This window comes from Protopterus annectens, chromosome 7.part0 (genome assembly GCF_019279795.1).
Source record: "Protopterus annectens isolate FY-2018-M chromosome 7.part0, PAN1.0, whole genome shotgun sequence".
In the NCBI taxonomy this organism is placed as follows: Eukaryota; Metazoa; Chordata; order Ceratodontiformes; family Protopteridae; genus Protopterus; species Protopterus annectens.
Genome location: NC_056739.1, coordinates 36,232,331 through 36,253,465, shown reverse-complemented (window position 1 = coordinate 36,253,465; position 21,135 = coordinate 36,232,331). Strand labels below are relative to the sequence as shown.

General features: G+C 37.5%; 1 protein-coding gene across 2 annotated transcripts in view; it reads left to right on the top strand.

The window, feature by feature from the left end:
- CELSR2 (cadherin EGF LAG seven-pass G-type receptor 2) overlaps nucleotides 1-21,135 on the top strand; it is a 1,401,203-nt gene that overhangs the window by 1,107,809 nt on the left and 272,259 nt on the right. For both annotated transcript variants that reach the window (XM_044076472.1, XM_044076471.1), the window contains exons 20-22: nucleotides 16,313-16,456; nucleotides 19,009-19,192; nucleotides 19,989-20,156. In XM_044076472.1, the coding sequence (XP_043932407.1) occupies nucleotides 16,313-16,456; nucleotides 19,009-19,192; nucleotides 19,989-20,156 (496 nt within the window). The remainder of the gene's footprint in view (nucleotides 1-16,312; nucleotides 16,457-19,008; nucleotides 19,193-19,988; nucleotides 20,157-21,135) is intronic.

Here is a 21,135-nt window from a genome sequence, read left to right as displayed (position 1 = left end):
CATGTGGACATGGATAGTAACTGTTCCTTGCTTGTATTAAATAATGACACTATAGTGTACATGTGGACATCGATAGTAACTGCTCTTTGCTTGTATTAAATAATGACGCAATAGCGTACATGTGGACATGGATAGTAAGTGTTGTTTGCTTGTATTAAATAATGACACAATAGTGTACATTTGGACTTGGAAATTAACTGTTCATTGCTACTATTAAATAATGATACAATAGCGTACATGTGGACATGTATAGTAACTGTTCATTGCTAGTATTAAATAATGACACAATAGCTTACATGTGGACATGAATAGTAACTCTTCTTTGCTAGTATTAAATAATGACACAATAGCTTACATGTGGATGTGGATAGTAACTGTTCTTTGCTAGTATTAAGTAATGACACAGTAGTTTGCACGTGGACATGGATAGTAACTGTTCTTTGCAAGTATCAAATAATGACACAATAGCGTACATGTCTACATGGATAGTAACTGTTCATTGCTTGTGTTAAATAACTACATAATAGTGTACATGTGGACATAGATAGTAAGTGTTCTTTGCTTGTATTAAATAATGACACAATAGCGTACATTTGGACTTGGAAATTAACTGTTCATTGCTACTAATAAATAATGACACAATACATACATGTGGACATGGATAATAACTGTTCTTTGCTTTATTAAATAATGGCACAATAGCGTACATGTGGACATGGATAGTAACTGTTCTTTGCTAGTATTAATGACAGTAGCGTACATGTGGACATAGTACCTTTTCATTGCTTGTATTAAATAATGACACAATAGTGTACATGTGGACATGGCTAGTAACTGTTCATTACTAGTATTAAATAATGACACAGTAGTGTACATGTGGACAGGGATAGTAAGTGTTCCTTGCTTGTACTACATGACACAATATCGTACATGTGGACATGGATAGTAACTGTTTTTTGCTTGTATTAATGACATAGTAGCATACATGTGGACATGGATAGTAAGTGTTCTTTGTTTGTATTAAGTAATGACACAGTAGCGTACATGTGTACATGGATAGTAACTGTTCTTTGTATTAAATAATGACACAATAGTGTACATGTGGACATGGATAGTAAGTGTTCTTTGCTGGTATTAAATAATGACACTATAGCGTACATGTGGACATGGATAGTAACTGTTCTTTGTATTAAATAATGACACAATAGTGTACATGTGGACATGGATAGTAAGTGTTCTTTGCTAGTATTAAATAATGACACAATAGGGTCTATATGGACATGGATACTAACTGTTCTTTGTTTTAAATAGTGACACAATAGTGTACGTGTGAACATGGATAGTAACTGTTCTCTGCTTGTATTAAATAAAGACACAATAGTGTACATGTGGACATGGACAATAACTGTGCTTTTTTAAGTAATGACACAATAGCGTACATGTGGACATGGATAGTAACTGTTCTTTGCTTTAATTAAATAATGACACAATAACATGTGGACATGGATAGTAAGTGTTCTTTGCTTGTGTTAAATAATGACACAATAGTGTACATGTGGACATGGATAGTAACTGTTCTTTGCTTGTATTAAATAATGACACAATATCATACATGTGGACATGGATAGTAACTGTTCCTTGCTTGTGTTAAATAAAGACACAATAGTGTACATGTGGACATGGATAGTAACTGTTCTTTGCTGGTATTAAATAATGACACTGTAGCGTACATGTGGACATGGATAGTAACTGTTCTTTGCTGGTATTAAATAATGACACTATAGCGTACATGTGGACATGGATAGTAACTGTTCATTGCTAGTATTAAATAATGACACTATAGTGTACATGTGGACATGGATAGTAACTGTTCTTTGCTTGCATTAAATAATGACAACATAGTGTACATGTGGACATGGCTAGTAACTGTTCATTGCTAGTATTAAATAATGACACAGTAGCGTACATGTGGACATGGATAGTAACTGTTCATTGCTAGTATTAAATAATGACACAGTAGCGTACATGTGGACATGGATAGTAAGTGTTCCTGGCTTGTATTAAATAATGACACAATATCGTACATGTGGACATGGGTAGTAACTGTTTTTTGCTTGTATTAAGTAATGACACAATAGTGTACATGTGGACATGGATAGTAACTGTTCCTTGCTTGTATTAAATAATGACAACAGTGTACATGTGGACATGGATAATAACTGTTCTTTTTATTAAATAATGACACAATAGTGCATGTGTGAACATGGATAGTAACTGTTCTTTCTTGTATAAAATAATGACACAATAGTGAACATGTGGACATGGACAGTAACTGTGCTTTTTTAAATAATGGCACAGTAGCGTACATGTAGACATAGTAACTGTTATTTGCTTGTATTAAAAAATGACAGAATAGTGTACATGTGGACATGGATAGTAAGTGATCTTTGCTTGTATTAAATAATGACACAATAGTGTACATATGGGCATGGACAGTAACTGTGCTTTATTAAATAATGGCACAATAGCATACATGTGGACATGGATATCAACTGTACTTTGCTTGTATTAAATAATGACACAAAAGTGTACATATGGACATGGATAGTAACTGTTCTTTTTATTAAATAATGACACAATAGTGTACGTGTGAACATAGTAACTGTTCTTTGCTTGTATAAAATAATGACACAATAGTGTACATGTGGACATGGACAGTAAGTGTGCTTTTTTTAAATAATGGCACAGTAGAGTACATGTAGACATAGTAACTGTTCTTTGCTTGTGTTAAATAATGACACAATAGCATACATGTGGACAATGGATAGTAGCTGTTCTTTGCTTCTATTAAATAATGACACAGTAGTATACATGTGTTAATGGATAGTAACTGTTCATTGCTAGTATTAAAAATTGACACAATAGTGTACATGTGGACATGGATAGTATATGTTCTTTGCTTGTATTAAATAATGACACAATAGCATACATGTGGACAATGATAGTAACTGTTCTTTGTATTAAATAATGACACAATAGTGTACATGTGGACATGGATAGTAACTGTTCCTTGCTTGTATTAAATAATGACACTATAGTGTACATGTGGACATCGATAGTAACTGCTCTTTGCTTGTATTAAATATTGACGCAATAGCGTACATGTGGACATGGATAGTAAGTGTTGTTTGCTTGTATTAAATAATGACACAATAGTGTACATTTGGACTTGGAAATTAACTGTTCATTGCTACTATTAAATAATGATACAATAGCGTACATGTGGACATGGATAGTAACTGTTCTTTGCTTATATTAAATAATGACGCAATAGCATACATGTGGACATGTATAGTAACTGTTCATTGCTAGTATTAAATAATGACACAATAGCTTACATGTGGACATGGATAGTAACTCTTCTTTGCTAGTATTAAATAATGACACAATAGCTTACATGTGGACGTGGATAGTAACTGTTCTTTGCTAGTATTAAGTAATGACACAGTAGTTTGCATGTGGACATGGATAGTAACTGTTCTTTGCAAGTATCAAATAATGACACAATAGCGTACATGTCGACATGGATAGTAACTGTTCATTGCTTGTGTTAAATAACTACACAATAGTGTACATGTGAACATGGATAGTACGTGTTTTTTGCTTGTGTTAAATAAAGACACAATAGTGTACATGTGGACATAGTAACTGTTCTTTGCTTGTATTAAATAATGACACAATAGCATACATGTGGACATGGATAGTAAGTGTTCTTTGCTTGTATTAAATAATGACACATTTGGACTTGGAAATTAACTGTTCATTGCTACTAATAAATAATGACACAATAGCATACATGTGGACATGGATAGTAACTGTTCTTTGCTTTATTAAATAATGACACAATAGCGTACATGTGGACATGGATAGTAACTGTTCTTTGCTAGTATTAATGACACAATAGCGTACATGTGGACATAGTACCTTTTCATTGCTTGTATTAAATAATGACACAATAGTGTACATGTGGACATGGCTAGTAACTGTTCATTGCTAGTATTAAATAATGACACAGTAGTGTACATGTGGACAGGGATAGTAAGTGTTCCTTGCTTGTACTAAATGACACAATATCGTACATGTGGACATGGACAGTAACTGTTTTTTGCTTGTATTAATGACATAGTAGCATACATGTGGACATGAATAGTAAGTGTTCTTTGTTTGTATTAAGTAATGACACAGTAGCGTACATGTGTACATGGATAGTAACTGTTCTTTGTATTAAATAATGACACAATAGTGTACATGTGGACATGGATAGTAAGTGTTCTTTGCTGGTATTAAATAATGACACTATAGCGTACATGTGGACATGGATAGTAACTGTTCTTTGTATTAAATAATGACACAATAGTGTACATGTGGACATGGATAGTAAGTGTTCTTTGCTAGTATTAAATAATGACACAATAGGGTCTATGTGGACATGGATACTAACTGTTCTTTGTTTTAAATAGTGACACAATAGTGTACGTGTGAACATGGATAGTAACTGTTCTTTGCTTGTATTAAATAAAGACACAATAGTGTACATGTGGACATGGACAATAACTGTGCTTTTTTAAGTAATGACACAATAGCGTGCATGTGGACATGGATAGTAACTGTTCTGTGCTTTAATTAAATAATGACACAATAACATGTGGACATGGATAGTAAGTGTTCTTTGCTTGTGTTAAATATTGACACAATAGTGTACATGTGGACATGGATAGTAACTGTTCTTTGCTTGTATTAAATAATGACACAATATCGTACATGTGGACATGGATAGTAACTGTTCCTTGCTTGTGTTAAATAAAGACACAATAGTGTACATGTGGACATGGATAGTAAGTGTTCTTTGCTTGTGTTAAATAATGACACAATAGTGTACATGTGAACATGGATAGTAACTGTTCTTTGCTGGTATTAAATAATGACACTATAGCGTACATGTGGACATGGATAGTAACTGTTCTTTGCTTGTGTTAAATAATGACACAGTAATGCACATGTGGACATGGATAGTAAAGGTTCTTTGCTTCTATTAAATAATGACACAATAGCGTACATGTGGACATGGATAGTAACTGTTTTTTGCTTGTATTAAACAATCACACAATAATGTACATGTGGACATGGATAGTAAATGTTCTTTGCTTTTGTTAAATAATGACACAATAGCATACATGTGGACATGGATAGTAACTGTTCTTTACTTGTATTAAATAATGACACAATAATGTACATGTGGACATGGATAGTAAGGGTTCTTTGCTTGTATTAAATAACACAATAGCGTACATGAGGACATGGATAGGTTCATAGGTAGGTACTAGGCTATCTGCCCGAAGGCATTTATAAGCCTAGCCAGAATGTGTTGGCTTTCGCCACCCCCTTAGATTTGTTCCCTCTGCCTCTGCCCAACAGAGCCAATGAAGTGATCCCCGGGATTAACTTTCTGTTTCCCATCCACTCGTCAATGTTTCTCTTGAAGAGTGCTAGCAAAGAGCTATGCCTAATGTTGTCTTGTTCCAAAGCATGGGAAGTTTCTGGGACAGGAATCTGTCCCTCCAGCATGTCCTATTTATTGTTGTGGTGAGGTTTAGATCCCTAGGGCATGTCTCAAGTGGATAAGGTTTTGTTTAGGTAGAGCATGTCTATCATATCTGGGTTGGACATGGCCTTGTTTGTCAGGCAGAGTTCACCTCTGAGCAGGCGGTATGCAACAGAGTAGAGCTGGAGTTTCTTCATTCGAGCTGCATAGGGCATCTGTTTGAGGCCAGTGATCCTCTTGGTGAGATACTTCTGTGGTCTTTCCAGCTGTTGCAGGTGTCTTGTATAGCACATCCCAAACGGGTTGTTGTACTCTATGATGGGTCTGATGAGTGATGAGTAGAGGGGCATAATGACCTCTTTTGATCTGGATGCAAACCCTTCTGTGATTAGGTGGGTCACATAGAATGATTTTCCAACCACTTTGGCAATGTGATTATCAAAGGAGAGATTACTATCTACTTGGGTCCCCAGATCTCTTATTATGTTTTCCGTATTTAGAGGACCATCACTTATGTGGTAGTTTTTGGGTACTTTGTTATTTCCAAAGGGAGTAACTCTGCACTTTTTGGCATTTAGCTTGAGGCCATGACTTTGACACCAGGTATCTATCTCAGTGAGACCCTTTTGGAGGATGTCTGTGTCAGCCGTTGAGTCAGTTATAGCCCCTAGTTTGCAGTCGTCTGCAAACTTGGTCAGCCATAGTCCTCCTGTGCGTGTCTGCACCTCTGAGAAGTATATGCCGTACAGTACAGGAGGGGTCCTATGACTGAGCCCTGGGGAACTCCACTTGTAACCGGTTTAGAGTCAGACCTAGCTCCTTCAACTCTCATGTGGATTCTGTCCGTGAGCCAATTGGCAACCCATCTTGTGACATAGGGGTTTATGTTCAGGCTGGTTAGCTTGTCTATAGTACCAGAATGGGGAATGGTGTCGAAGGTGTTTGCAAGGTCTAGGTAGCCTGTGTGTACCATGTTTCCCTCGTCTATAGCCTTGGTAACTGTCTCAAAGAAGTCCACCAGGATTAGGAGGCATGATCTGCCCTTAACAAAGCTGAACTGGGGAGGGTCCAGTGTTTGGAGGTTCCCAATGTCTCTGTTAATGAGTTCCATGATGATGTGCTCCATAGCCTTGCAGACCAAGCTAGTCAGGCTTATAGGGCGATAGTTCCCAAGGTCTGTTGTGGCTCCACCTTTGTGGAGTGGAACCACTTTATGGGTACGTAGCCTGTGGAGAGGCCGAGTTTGAACAGTGTGTTTAGGTGAGGGGTTAGTTCATCTTTGAACTCATGTAGGACGCAGCCTGGGACACCATCCGGTCCCATTGATGTTGTGTTTTTTACTTTGGAGAGGGCTATTTTAACCCGAGTATCTGTAATTTCAGGGACTCTACATTCTTCTGGTATGGTTATGGGCCCTTTTGGGGGTGAGAGGGGGGTGAAGTTTGCACTGAACCGGTCTGCCAGAATGTTGGCAATATCAGTTGTTTCAGTGTAGTTTGTACCATTCTGCACTAACTTCGAGGAGATCTGAGCATTGCCACTTAGATTCTTGACATAGCTAAAGAATGCCTTGTGGTTATCTTTGGAGTCCTTGGCAAGTTTCCTTTCAAAGCTCGCCTTGGACGATTTTATGAGGGATCGTAGTTTCTTGCTGATACTGATCAGGGATGTCTTCCCTTCTTGGGATTTTACTGTTTTCTGTACTAGGTTCCTCCTCCTATTGTATAGCTTGTGTATGGCAGGGGTCCACCAGACTGGTTTCCTTTTCTTGGAGGAGTGAGTCTTGGTTTTGTTTGGGATAGCACAATCCATGCATTCTTGTAGGTGCCCGTAGAATGCATTAGTAAAGGATTTTGCAGCTTGGACAGCGTTATCCTTTAACATGGGGGCTTTGAAACATTCCACCTCTGTCTTAAGTAACGTGAAGTTTGCTTTTGAAAAGTTTTTCACGGTGGTTTCCTTGTCCGGGGGTTGGGGTGGAATGTGGATATCCAGTGTGATTTGTTTATGGTCAGATCTAACCAGCGAGGGGTTAACCTCCAGTATGGAACAACGGTCGCCCATGTTGGTGATAATCAGGTCCAATATGTTATCAACTCTGGTGGGAGTGTTGACCAGTTGTTCCAGGGCGTTTGAGTTTATAAATTCTAGGAAATGTTGGGCAAGGGAATTAGTACTTGAATAGTTCTCCCAGTTAATGTTTGGGTAGTTGAAATCACCCTATATTAGGGTGTTTGGTAGGACCTTTGTTACCCAGTGTTTCCATAAATGAAGAATTAGGGTCCAGAGACATGGTGGGTGGTCTGTAGCAAGCTACAATTTGAATTGCAGTTTTGCCCGTTGTTAGTTGCACGTGGATAATCTCTGAAGCATCGTGCTGTGCCACTAACCTGTAGGTGTGGATATTCTTGATGAATATGGATATTCCCCCTCCTTATGTATTTTGGTCTGGGTTTTTTTGCCAAAATGTATGGTATGAGTAAGTAGCCTGGTAGTGCTGGGGTGCTCTCTGGAACCTTAAACCAGGTTTCTGTTACTGCACATATATCGATTTTCTCCATACTGAGGAGTGCCTCGAGTGCGTGCATTTTGAGGTTTAGACTTCTGGCACTGAATTACCCTCAGATTTTTGTACTTGTGCTATTTACAGCAGTGGGTTTATGTTTTGAGGCTTGCCTAAAAAAGGCACTATGGGGGTGGCAAGAGCCTTGGCCAGTATTCGAAAGCCTAAGGGTGACAGGTGCAAGCCATCCTTAGCGAAGCAGAGTGGCTTGTCGAGCCTGTCATCCCAGGCAGACATACACTGGATCCCCTTTGAATGACGCCAGAAGCTTAGCCAATTGTTGAAATTGATAATTTTTTCTTTATACCGTGGTATCATTCTTGGTGAGGGCAGGATGCTACTCAGGGTCAGAGTCATACCGGCCTGCGCTACGTGATCAGAGAGCTCTTCCATGTCTCTTTTTATGTAGTCCAGGGAGGTACGGCTCAGGTCATTCACACCAAGATGGACAATGACAGAGTCATATTTGTATATGTTCTGGAGTGACCTGAGTGCTTGTGTTATGTGGCGGATCCTGGCACCCGACAGACAGCGAACAGTAACATTCTCTTTATTCAGCCTAGTGAGTGTGACGTCAGTGTGCATGACTATAGAGTCACCTATTACTAGTATGTTAGGTATGCTATTTTGCCTTGAGGGCTGTGATTGCATGGCACACTGGTTTTGTGAAGTGTGTGTTTCATGGTTTGTGTTGGGTGGTGGAGGGTGCTTGGATGTCTGCTTTGCAGGGCTCTGTTGCTTTTGCAGATTTTTATTTAGAGCCTCCGAGTATGTTTTCGTGTAATTACTTGTGTTTTTTGCTGGTGCTGGTTTAATGGGTCTATGTGAGACTGGTGGTGTGATGCAAGTATTTCCCTTCTCCTCTTGACTGCCTGATCCAGTCTTGGGTTGAGAGAGCTTAGCCTCCAGTTTGGCTGTATAATTGCATCTCTCCCACATATTAGTGTTTGGTGGTAGGAGGAGAGGGTTGTCTATGTACATGAGGCAGTTGTAACATTGCCTCAAAATGCCCAGATTCACCAGTTGGACTGGAGAGTACACCTGAAACTGACCTTTGGACATGCCTGGATAGGTACAGTAAACTGTTTTACTGAATGGCTGGTAAGGTCGAATAGAGAGCCTTGTCCTTCTGTAGTGCTAGGGTTTATAAGTGCTTGCTATGAGTTTTAAGCAAGTGCCGGCTGAGAAATGAATGGCTTGAGTGCTTAAGTTTAAAGTTTGTCTAGTTCCAAGGGAAAAATTAAAGAGGTGACTTTGTGGAGCCGGGAATAGATATACCCTAGCTAACCGGCGCTGCCCGGTGTGAAAAACTGGGCAAATGCAGTTTTATAGCAGGGAAATGAAAGAGATAGAAATTAGTCCAAAATGGCCAATAAACTACTACTTTCTGGGCTGAAACCACTCCTCCAGGGACAGATAGGCTGCTCAAAGCTCCCCTCTCTCACAGATGAACAGAAAAACTTCCTTCTATCCAAGTAAGGTATGGGCAAACACAGAGATTTGTAACACAGCCCTGAATTCAGCACTAACCTGAAAACTGGACTATACTAGCTTAGAAAGGCAGGAAAGAAGTATGTGTATATATATTTTTCAGAAAATAAAGCAGATACAATCAAAAAAACACTTTAAATGCACATAAAAAGATGCTCATTGTTATATATCTCAGTTCAGAGTTGTAGTCAATGCCCTCAGTAATAAAGTAGGAAGAAACACAAATACAGTAAAAGCAGATGAATAAAGTGCAGTTTTTTTTAAATATATATAAAACAATAGAAAACAAACAATCTGATTTAAACAAGTTACCCAATTAACCAGAAAAATACTCAAAACTGAGCCCTGTTCCAGCAGTCTTCAATCAGACAAGTTCTAACTGCACACTCCTTCTCCAAAAAAAAGATGGCCTGGATCAGTGCTCAAGTTATGCAAACAAAGTTAGATTCAGCAGGCCTGAATGTGGTCTATGCTACAGCAACAAGACGCACCAATTTCAGAAACAAACAGTTCGAATAAGCAGGTACAATAAGCCTGTGACCAGAAATTCCCAGTTCAGAAGGGCAGAATCCAGCCTCTCCTCCCACAAGAGTGCAGACCACAAACCGTCTTAATGTAGAATAACTGGCCTGAAGCCCAAGTGCTTAAACCAGAACTAATACGCTTTTAGAATAGCAGACACTGAGCCTTCAATCAGCAATTCCCAAATTAGAAGGATGTAAGCTACCTGTCCTGCCACAACAGTGCAGACCACAAACCTTCTTAATGTAAAACAACCGGTATGAAGCCCAAGTGATTAAACCAAAAGACTTAGAATAACAGTTACAATTTAATCAGGCTACTACCAAGCAGCTGTAAGTGCAGCAGAATAAATAAAATGGAGTACATTTAAGAAAAGCAAAATAAAGTAGGAGGAAACACAAATACAGTAAAAGCAGATTATTTTTTTTTTTTGTTAGTAAAGTGCAAGGAAAGAGGAAGGAAGAACCTAAGTGGGTTGGCCTTCTCAAATCTTCTCCCTGTATTATGTAGAGTGAACACTAGACTCAGAATATGATCTCACTGTTTTCGGTTAAGTGGGCAAATGAGGCGGACTCAGGAGGAGTGTTCAAACACAGACTTACAGGAGGGACGGCAATTCCAGAGCCACCAACACTAACACCAAAACAAGAACAAGGAGGGTGGATGGGGACAAACAAGAAGAAGAATAAGTACAGATTACAGAGGTATTAAATCAAAATGCAGACAAAAATGAGAATAAACACTTATCTTTTCTCGTATAGTAACTGTTCTTTGCTTGTATTAAATAATGATACAGTAGCATACATGTGGACCTGGATAGTAAGAGTTCTTTGCTAGTATTAAATAATGACACAATAGTGTACATATGGACATGGATAGTAACTGTCCTTTGCTTGTATTAAATAATGACACAATAGTGTACATATGGACATGGATAGTAACTGTCCTTTGCTTGTATTAAATAATGACACAGTAATGTACATGTGGACATGGATAGTAGCTGTTCTTTGCTTGTATTAAATAATGACACAATATTGCACATGTGGACATGGGTAGTAACTGTTTTTTGCTTGTATTAAATAATGACACAATAGCGTACATGTGGACATGGATAGTAACTAGTCTTTGCTTGTATTAAATAATGACACAATAGTGTACATATGGACATGGATAGTAAGGGTTCTTTGCTTGTATTAAATAATGATACAATAGTGTACATGTGGACATGAAGAGTAACTGTTCTTTGCTTGTATTAATGGCACAATAGTGTACATGTGGACATGGATAGTAGCTGTTCTTTGCTTGTATTAAATAATGACACAATAGTGTACATGTGGACATGGATAGTAACTGTTCTTTGCTTGTATTAAATATTGACACAATAGTGTACATATGGACATGGATAGTAACTGTTCTTTACTTGTATTAAATAATGATACAGTAGCGTACATGTGGACCTTGATAGTAAGAGTTCTTTGCTTGTATTAAATAATGACAAAATAGTGTACATGTGGACATGGATAGTAACTGTTCTTTGCTAGTATTAAATAATGACACAATAGTGTACATGCAGACATGGATAGTAGCTGTTCTTTGCTTGTATTAAGTAATGACACAATAGTGTACATGTGGACATGGATATTAACTGTGCTTTGCTTTTATTAAATAATGACACAGTGTACATGTGGACATGGATAATAACTGTTCTTTGCTTGTATTAAGTAATGACACAATAGTCTACATGTGGACACGGATAGTAACTGTTCTTTGCTTTTATTAAATAATGACACAATAAAGTACATGTGGACACGTATAGTAAGGATCCTTTCCTTGTAGTAAATTCTGACACAATATTGTACATGTAGACATGGATAGTAACTGTTCTTTGCTAGTATTAAATAATGACACAATAGTGTACATGTAGACATGGATAGTAACTGTTCTTTGCTAGTATTAATGAGACAGTAGTGTACATGTGGACATGGATAGTAAGGGTTCTTTGCTAGTATTAAATAATGACACAATAGTGTACATATAGACATGGATAGTAACTGTTCTTTGCTAGTATTAATGACACAATAGTGTACATGTGGACATGGATAGTAAGGGTTCTTTGCTAGTATTAAATAATGACACAATAGTGTACACGTGGACATGGATAGTAACTGTTCTTTGCTAGTATTAAATAATGATACAATAGTGTACATGTGGACATGGATAGTAACTGTTCTTTGCTAGTATTAAATAATGACACAATAGTGTATATGAGGACATGGATAGTAAATGTTCTTTGTTTGTGTTAAATAATGACACAATATTGTACATGTGGACATGGATAGTAACTGTTCTTTGCTTTTATTAAATAATGACACAATAAAGTACATGTGGACATGGCTAGTAAGGATCCTTTCCTTGTAGTAAATACTGACACAGTAATGTACATGTAGACATGGATATTAACTGTTCTTTGCTAGTATTAAATAATGACACAATAGTGTACATGTAGACATGGATAGTAAATGTTCTTTGCTAGTATTAAATAATGACACAATAGTGTACATGTGGACATGGATAGTAACAGTTTTTTGCTTGTATTAAGTAAAGACAATAGTGTACATGTGAACACAGATAGTAAGGGTTCTTTTCTAGTATTAAATAATGACACAATAGTGTATATGTGGACATGGATAGTAACTGTGCTTTGTTTTTATTTAATAATGACACAGTAGTGTACATGCGGATATGGATAGAAACTGTTCTTTGCTTTTATTAAATAATGACAGAATAAAGTACATGTGGACACGTATAGTAAGGATCCTTTCCTTGTAGTAAATACTGACACAATATTGTACATGTGGACATGTTAGTAACTGTTCTTTGCTTGTATTAAATAATGACACAATAGTATACATATGGACATGGACAGTAACTGTTCTTTGCTTGTATTAAATAATGACACAGTAGCATACATGTGGACCTGAATAGTAAGAGTTCTTTCATTGTATTAAATAATGACAAAATAGTGTACATGTGGACATGGATAGTAATTGTTCTTTGCTTGTATTAAATAATGACACAATAGTATACATATGGACATGGAGAGTAACTGTTCTTTGCTTGTATTAAATAATAATACAGTAGCATACATGTGGCTCTGAATAGTAAGAGTTCTTTGCTTGTATTAAATAATGACAAAATAATGTACATGTGGACATGGATAGTAATTGTTCTTTGCTAGTATTAAATAATGACACAATAGTGTACATGTGGACATGGATAGTAACTGTTCTTTGCTTGTATTAAATAATAATACAGTAGCATACATGTGGCTCTGAATAGTAAGAGTTCTTTGCTTGTATTAAATAATGACACAATAGTGTGCACGTGGACATGGATAGTAACTGTTCTTTGCTAGTATTAAATAATGACACAATAGCATACATGTGGACATGGATATTAAGGGTTCGTTTCTAGTATTAAATAATGACACAATATCGTGCATGTGGACATGGATAGTAACTGTTCTTTGCTTGTATTAAATAATGACACAATAGTGTACATGTGGACATGGATAGTAACTGTTCTTTGCTTGTATTAAATAATGACACAATAGTGTACATGTGGACATGAATATTAACTGTGCTTTGCTTTTATTAAATAATGACACAGTGTACATGTGGACATGGATAGTAACTGTTCTTTGCTTGTATTAAATAATAATACAGTAGCATACATGTGGCTCTGAATAGTAAGAGTTCTTTGCTTGTATTAAATAATGACAAAATAATGTACATGTGGACATGGATAGTAATTGTTCTTTGCTAGTATTAAATAATGACACAATAGTGTGCACGTGGACATGGATAGTAACTGTTCTTTGCTAGTATTAAATAATGACACAATAGCATACATGTGGACATGGATATTAAGGGTTCGTTTCTAGTATTAAATAATGACACAATATCGTACATGTGGACATGGATAGTAACTGTTCTTTGCTTGTATTAAATAATGACACAATAGTGTACATGTGGACATGGATAGTAACTGTTCTTTGCTAGTATTAAATAATGACACAATAGTGTACATGTGGACATGGATAGTAACTGTTCTTTGCTTGTATTAAGTAATGACACAATAGTGTACATGTGAACATGAACAGTAAGGGTTCTTTTCTAGTATTAAATAATGACACAATAGTGTATATCTGGACATGGATAGTAACTGTGCTTTGCTTTTATTAAATAATGACAGTAGTGTACATGTGGACATGGATAGTAACTGTTCTTTACTTTTATTAAATAATGACACAATAAAGTACATGTGGACATGGCTAGTAAGGATCCTTTCCTTGTAGTAAATACTGACACAATAATGTACATGTAGACATGGGTAGTAACTGTTATTTGCTAGTATTAAATAATGACACAATAGTGTACATGTAGACATGGATAGTAACTGTTCTTTGCTAGTATTAAATAATGACACAATAGCATATATGTGGACATGGATATTAAGGGTTCGTCTCTAGTATTAAATAATGACACAATATCGTACATGTGAACACGGATAGTAAGGGTTATTTTCTAGTATTAAATAATGGCACAATAGCATACATGTGGACATGGATAGTAACTGTTCTTTGCTTGTATTAAATAATGACACAATAGTGTACATGTGGACATGGATAACTGATGACATCTGCACTGTTTCAAAGAGCAGACATTGTCAGTATGTTAGGGTCACAGCTACGTATCTGTTCTCTTGTCTTGAAAAGTGCAAGAGTTGAGTATATACAATTTAAAGAAAGAAATGAGTTGGCTTACTGATAAGTATCTGACCATAATTACTGCTTGTATTAAAGAATACATGTTTGTTAAAAACACAGTAATTGAGTGGTTAGTGATGTTGATTTACATCAGCCAATTCTCCACTTTTGTTCCTGGATGGAGTGCCTTATTTTTGTAGAGTCTACTTTTCCATGTGTCTGCAGGGTTCTGTTGTTTCATACCACAACTCAAAAGTGTGTGTGTGTGTGTGTGTGTGTGTGTGTGTGTGTGTGTGTGTGTGTGTGTGTGTGTGTGTGCCACTGTATGTGTGCCACTGTATGTGTGTGTATGTGTATATGTCTGTGTGTGTATGTTTGTGTGTATGTGTGTGCCACTGTGTGTGTGTGTCACTGTGTATGTTTGTGTATGTTTGTATTTGTATGTGTGTGTGTCTGTGCGTGTGTGTGTATGTATGTTTGTGTGTGTGTGCGCCACTACGTGTGTGTGTGTATGTCTGTGCGTGTGTGTGTGTGCCACTGTATGTGTGTGTATGTGTATATGTTTGTGTGTGTGTGTATGTTTGTGTGTGTATGTGTATATGTCTGTGTGTGTATGTGTGTGTGTGTGTCTGTGTGTCACTGTGTATGTGTGTATGTTTGTATGTGTGTGTGTCTGTGCGTGTGTGTGTATGTATGTTTGTATTTGTATGTGTGTGTGTGTGTGTGTGTGTGTGTGTGTGCCACTGTATGTGTGTGTGTATGTCTGTGCGTGTGTGTGTGCCACTGTGTGTATGTGTGTTTGTGTGTGTGTGCCCTGCAGTAGTATCCCATCAGGATTAGCTTCCTGTCTTATATTTGCTGGGATAATGTTTTTCTTCCCCGTAACTTTTAATAGAATGAAGTAGATAATGAACGATGAGGGAATGTTGTGTCTGAGTCTGTAATTGTTGTGTCATACCTCTCAAGTGTACCTCATGTTAAGGAACATTCCTCATTGTGCATCTTAAAAAAGTCCACATTCCACATTGTTCCACTTTGAAAGGGTCTGTCACACATTCATTGCTAAAATGTTTTAACTTATATCCATAATAAATAACACTGAATCATATTACTTTATCAAAATAACCTTTTGTAAGGATAAAGTAACAAATTTAACCAACATGTGAGTTTTCTAGTTGACGTTGTTAGTAAGTGTTTCAGGTTTTGTTCATTTGGCCCACATTATGAGAAGTAATGTTCCACATTTTGCAACTGGAGGGTTCTGAGTTGTTGTTTCACCCATTGTAGGGTGCCATCTTTGAAATCAGTACAGTAATGCATACTATGTTTGTTTACATGTTTTTTTTTCAATTGCTTTCTTGCTTAGTGATTTCAGTTGATCATCTGGAGAAGATGAACTTTGCTGGAGCTAAGCTTCCTCGGTATGAAGCTCTTAGGGGAGAGAGGCCTGGTGACCTGGAGACCACCGTAATTCTGCCAGAAACAGTTTTCAGGGCTGCAGAGAACAAACGTAAGTTGTTTGTGATCATTCAAGACTCAAAAATGCTGATAGCCACTTCATCTTTTGGCTAGTGATTATGTGTCCATTGAAGGAAATGTTTAACCTCATGCTCTCGCCTGTTTTGCTTGATGCTCATCTGAGCACAGGTGGGCTTCTTTGTACTGCAGCATCTGCAAGTATTGTCATGATCCAAGGCGAAGAGGGGCTTCTTTGTAGCGCTTTATCCCAAATTAGTGTCCTACTCTTAAAAATTGTAAAAACTAATGCCAAGCCAGAGGGCTATTAGTTTTATTTTCACTTCACTGTAGGTGTGTACAGTTATCTCACACATAATGGCTACTCCAGCCACTTCATCTGTCCATTTACAACCTCCTGACTCCGTGTTCAAATCATACTACAGTGTTTTTACAGATGCCTTCTAGGTACTTATCTTGAAATAATTGTATATTCATATTATGTATCCTTTTGTAAGCAGTTTATAGATCTGCTTCATTGTCCAATAATTTATTTATTTATTTTACATTTGTTGACCGGGATAGTCCAACTGGATACATGTCCACTTTCAGCAGAGGCCCGGGGAGAAAAGCTCCAATGGAGAACATACAGTAAAAATCACAAAATGATTACACACAGCTTACAGGCTCCAGTTGAGGAAGCAGGTAATATAATCGTACATTTTTAAAACAGTGTTGACAAATTGACTAGGCAATGTAACATGATTACAGACTGTAGAGGAGGATCTAGTCAGGTTTTGAACAAGGACATAGCCAGTCAGTTTTAAAGTATAGCTTGAGGCTTTTTTGAACTGAGTAAGAGAGGGTTCAAGAGTAAGATCAGCAGGAAGAGAACTAATCTAACCTAACCGTAACTGATCTAAGGTGCAGAGTAAACCGTTGTTTTTAACAGTTTGACTTGATGTGCATTCCATTGAAATGTGTCATTAGAACAACAGCAGAACTATACCTCAGGATAGCTTGTTGAATAGCAGTATATCTATTTTTTTAAATGTGGGTGAGGAGAACATAAAGCATTTTACTTGTCAGTAATACAGTAATATGTTATAAGTGGTTCTTGTAGGGAATGATTTTGTGGGTAAGAACTTACACTAATATTCAGAAATACTATCTCTACTGCCTGACCGCTACTGAAAGATACTCCCCTGTTTTGTTTGAGATGCAGTTAGTTTTATCACTTTTTAGTAGATTTAATATAGACAGATTTGCTTTAGAGTACTGTTTTTCTACTCTCAGAAATAACCTAATATGTAAGGAAAAGCTGACCAGAACTTAGGATCCTAGTTTGTCTAGTACTGGTATTTCAGGCTAACCTGATGTATTTCTGATTTCTGGCCACACCCATTTGATAGTTGAATGTGATATGAAAGCTGTCTTTGGAGGAGAAAAGTGTGAGTTTCTGTTAGCAATGCTGGTGACCTGGGTTTAGAGATATTCTACAAATGCATGAAGTTAAATTTAAGGGTGGGAAGTTAAGTCAGCCAAAGTTTGTAGGTTCCCTTCTCAGAATAAGGGCTAGTGCAATGTGTGCAGCATTGCCTTTGGTGATGTTTGCATCAGTGTTCCTGGTCATATGACTGTACATGTAGACAGCTTGCCTTCTTTGGGACAGTTAAAAAGAGTAACAGTCTCCTGGAATGGACATGCATTAGACCCCACTTTCCTTTCGCTGATATGAAGATCTCAGAGTAGCATCCTGCGTGCCATTCCTGTTATGCAGATTCTCTTGCTTGGTCACATGGCTTTATTTTGTAGGTGGACATATCTGATTGGTGGAATAGCCTGCATGTCTGTAAAGAAGACAAGAGAGCCTTGGTCACATGGCTTTATTTTGTAGGTGGGATGGCTCTGGTTGATGGAATTTTCTGCATAGGACACAGAAAGCCTTGGTCACATGGCTTTATTTTGTAGGTGGAACATCTCTGATTGGTGGAATAGCCTGCATGTCTGCATAGGAGACAGAGAGCATGGAGGCTTTGTCCTTGGTAAGGTGGGAGGGGTGCTGAGGAGTTTGGGCACCTCAGATAATTGCTCCTGGAAAGGACCAAAAAAAAAAATCTGACTTGAGGAGAATCTTGAATTTTCAACATTTGTTGTGACAAGTACTCTTAACCTTGTTGCTTAGGAGACCAGCCAGGAAGTTAAGTGTTGAGTTGTAGTATGTGATGGCAGGGGAGTGTCTAAAAAATTTAGCTTTTGACTTGCCTGTTACTGGTGGATGTTCTTGTTACACGTTAAGCAGCAACAAGGATTTCTTGCTGTCTGTCAGTTATTATACCCATGGGAGCCTAAGTGAAACACCTAAGTGAAACACCTAAGATTCTTATTTTGTAATTTCCTTAACACGCAATTGTGCTATGGGTAAAAGCACTGAAGGATATGAAAGTCTAATACACCCCCTTCATTTGTTTAGTCATTTCCTGCTGACCACATGTATTAACATTAGTATGAAAAGCTGTTAGATTCTACCACCTGTACCTCTGCTGGCATCCATTAACTGAGGTAATGATTTTGTGTTTCGTTCCTGCCTGACTTCTTATCCTGCAGATTTCTCTCCCACCAACACAAAGGCCCCTGATACTTCTACCCAGGAGGAGGGTATCACTTCAGCTAAGCGACAGAAGAGACACCCTGATACCAACGGCGGTCCAGCTATTGCTAGTGTGATCATCTATCGGACTTTAGCAGGTTTACTACCTGAGCAGTATGACCCAGACAAAAGGAGTCTCCGGTAAGTATGAACGTGGCATTCATATTTTATGGAGTTGTTTGTATGTCATTGACTTCCTAGAAATGTTGCTTGTACAGCATTCTTCATATCTTCTGAAGTTGTATACATTATTGTTTGTGCTATATTTATGACTGTTAAGTATTCAGACATCATGGAACAGTGTCAGGTGTTGGGGGGGGGGTTACTTTGTATGCAGGTTATAAATGTTGTTATACTTTTAATTTGCATGCTAAACACTTAAAGTGGTTTATTTTCTTTGTTTGCATCCATGCTGAGATTTAAACACTACTTTGATGCATTTCAAAGTTTGCATATGCTGCATATGAGATGTTTCTAACAGACAGCATGTTAACACCTTGCTTTTCAGCTTGGCTTACTCCCATTCATATCTTGACAAGCATAACAGAAGAGCCTGTCCAACTGGTGTTTTTTTACATGAAGTTCACAAAAAGATGTAGTGTCCACAAACAGCTCTGCTTCTTTCCAAGCATCTGACATGGCTGTGGAAAGCACGTCACATATGTCATGCCTACTTGTTTAAAGGATGATGTAGTTAAACCTTTACAGCTGACTCTTGGGACAGCTGTTCTGTTTCACTGTAGTGACAGGAGAATTGTAACAAGTATCCATGGGAAACTGCACTTAGTGTTGAAATTTACTGCAGACCCATGGCAGACACACATCAGGTTCATGAACTGAGTTTTGGCCATATGAGTAGCACTGAGAATTGTTTTCTTTTCTGAACCTTTCTTATTTGAATATTATCGGTTTATTGAATTGTTGCACTGTTCCACAGAGTTCCTAAACGTCCAGTCATTAATACAGCCGTGGTCAGCATTACAGTGCACGATAATGAGGAACTACTACAACACACCCTGGATAAGCCAATCACTGTGCAGTTCCGGCTTTTTGAGAAAGAAGAACGTTCTAAGCCCATCTGTGTCTTTTGGAATCACTCTATACCGTGAGTAGAAGTAGCTCTGTGAACATTTGACTTTTGCCTTCTAATAAATGGTGATTCTTACAAACAAATTGAAATTTGTTTCAGAATATATTGCATCCCATGGTAATGTCACTGCTGCATGCTGTAACTTCCCATCTAACTGGTATGAGTTTTTATCAGGCCTGTGCACTGTTGCTTTAGGTAGTGGTAAACTGCATACTGTTTATTACAGAACTGGATTAAAATAAAACAAAACAAGGCTGTGAACAGTTATGACGAATTGAGGAAACATGGGCATTTCTTTGTAGCTTGCACAGTTTTAGGAAGAGAACAATGATCAATGTTTGGCTTATAGATGGCTGTATTTTGCTACGTTTATTTTGCATATGCCTGATATTGTTTCTAAATCTGCGCTCTGGCATTCATGTTGTATGTAATGCATTTACTATGTATATAGCGTCATGTATCTGTAGTGTTTACTTTGGGTGAGACTGTAATAGGTCCAGTGGGGTCAGCACTCTACCCCTGTTAACAGATTAAAAATAAATAAATAAATATTTGGATAGTTTATCTCCAGTAGCATAGTGCACAGTAATTTGGAATTCAGACTGGAATAACGAGAGGAAACATGGCACAAGGTGGAAGTCTCAGTAATTGAAAAATATCAACATTTGAAAAGGCTCTTATAATTTACACTGATATGTAAGAGTTTTGGGGTTTGTTGTATTAGTAAGTAGGAAGTTGGCATAATGGTTAAGGTGTTTACCTTAAAGACAGAAGGTGCAGGGTTTGATTCTTACTCGAGGTAATTGGCTAAGCTTAAAATGGTAACTCATTAACCCTCGCAAGTACGGCAGGTGCACAGGCCCAAAAAATTCAAAACTCACTTCAAAAAACACGGCCAGCACGCTGAAGTGTGGATATTATAGCCAACTTTTAATTTTTATATAGAACCACAAAACCACAAAGCACAGAACCAAGTAAAAAGACCACCAGGCGA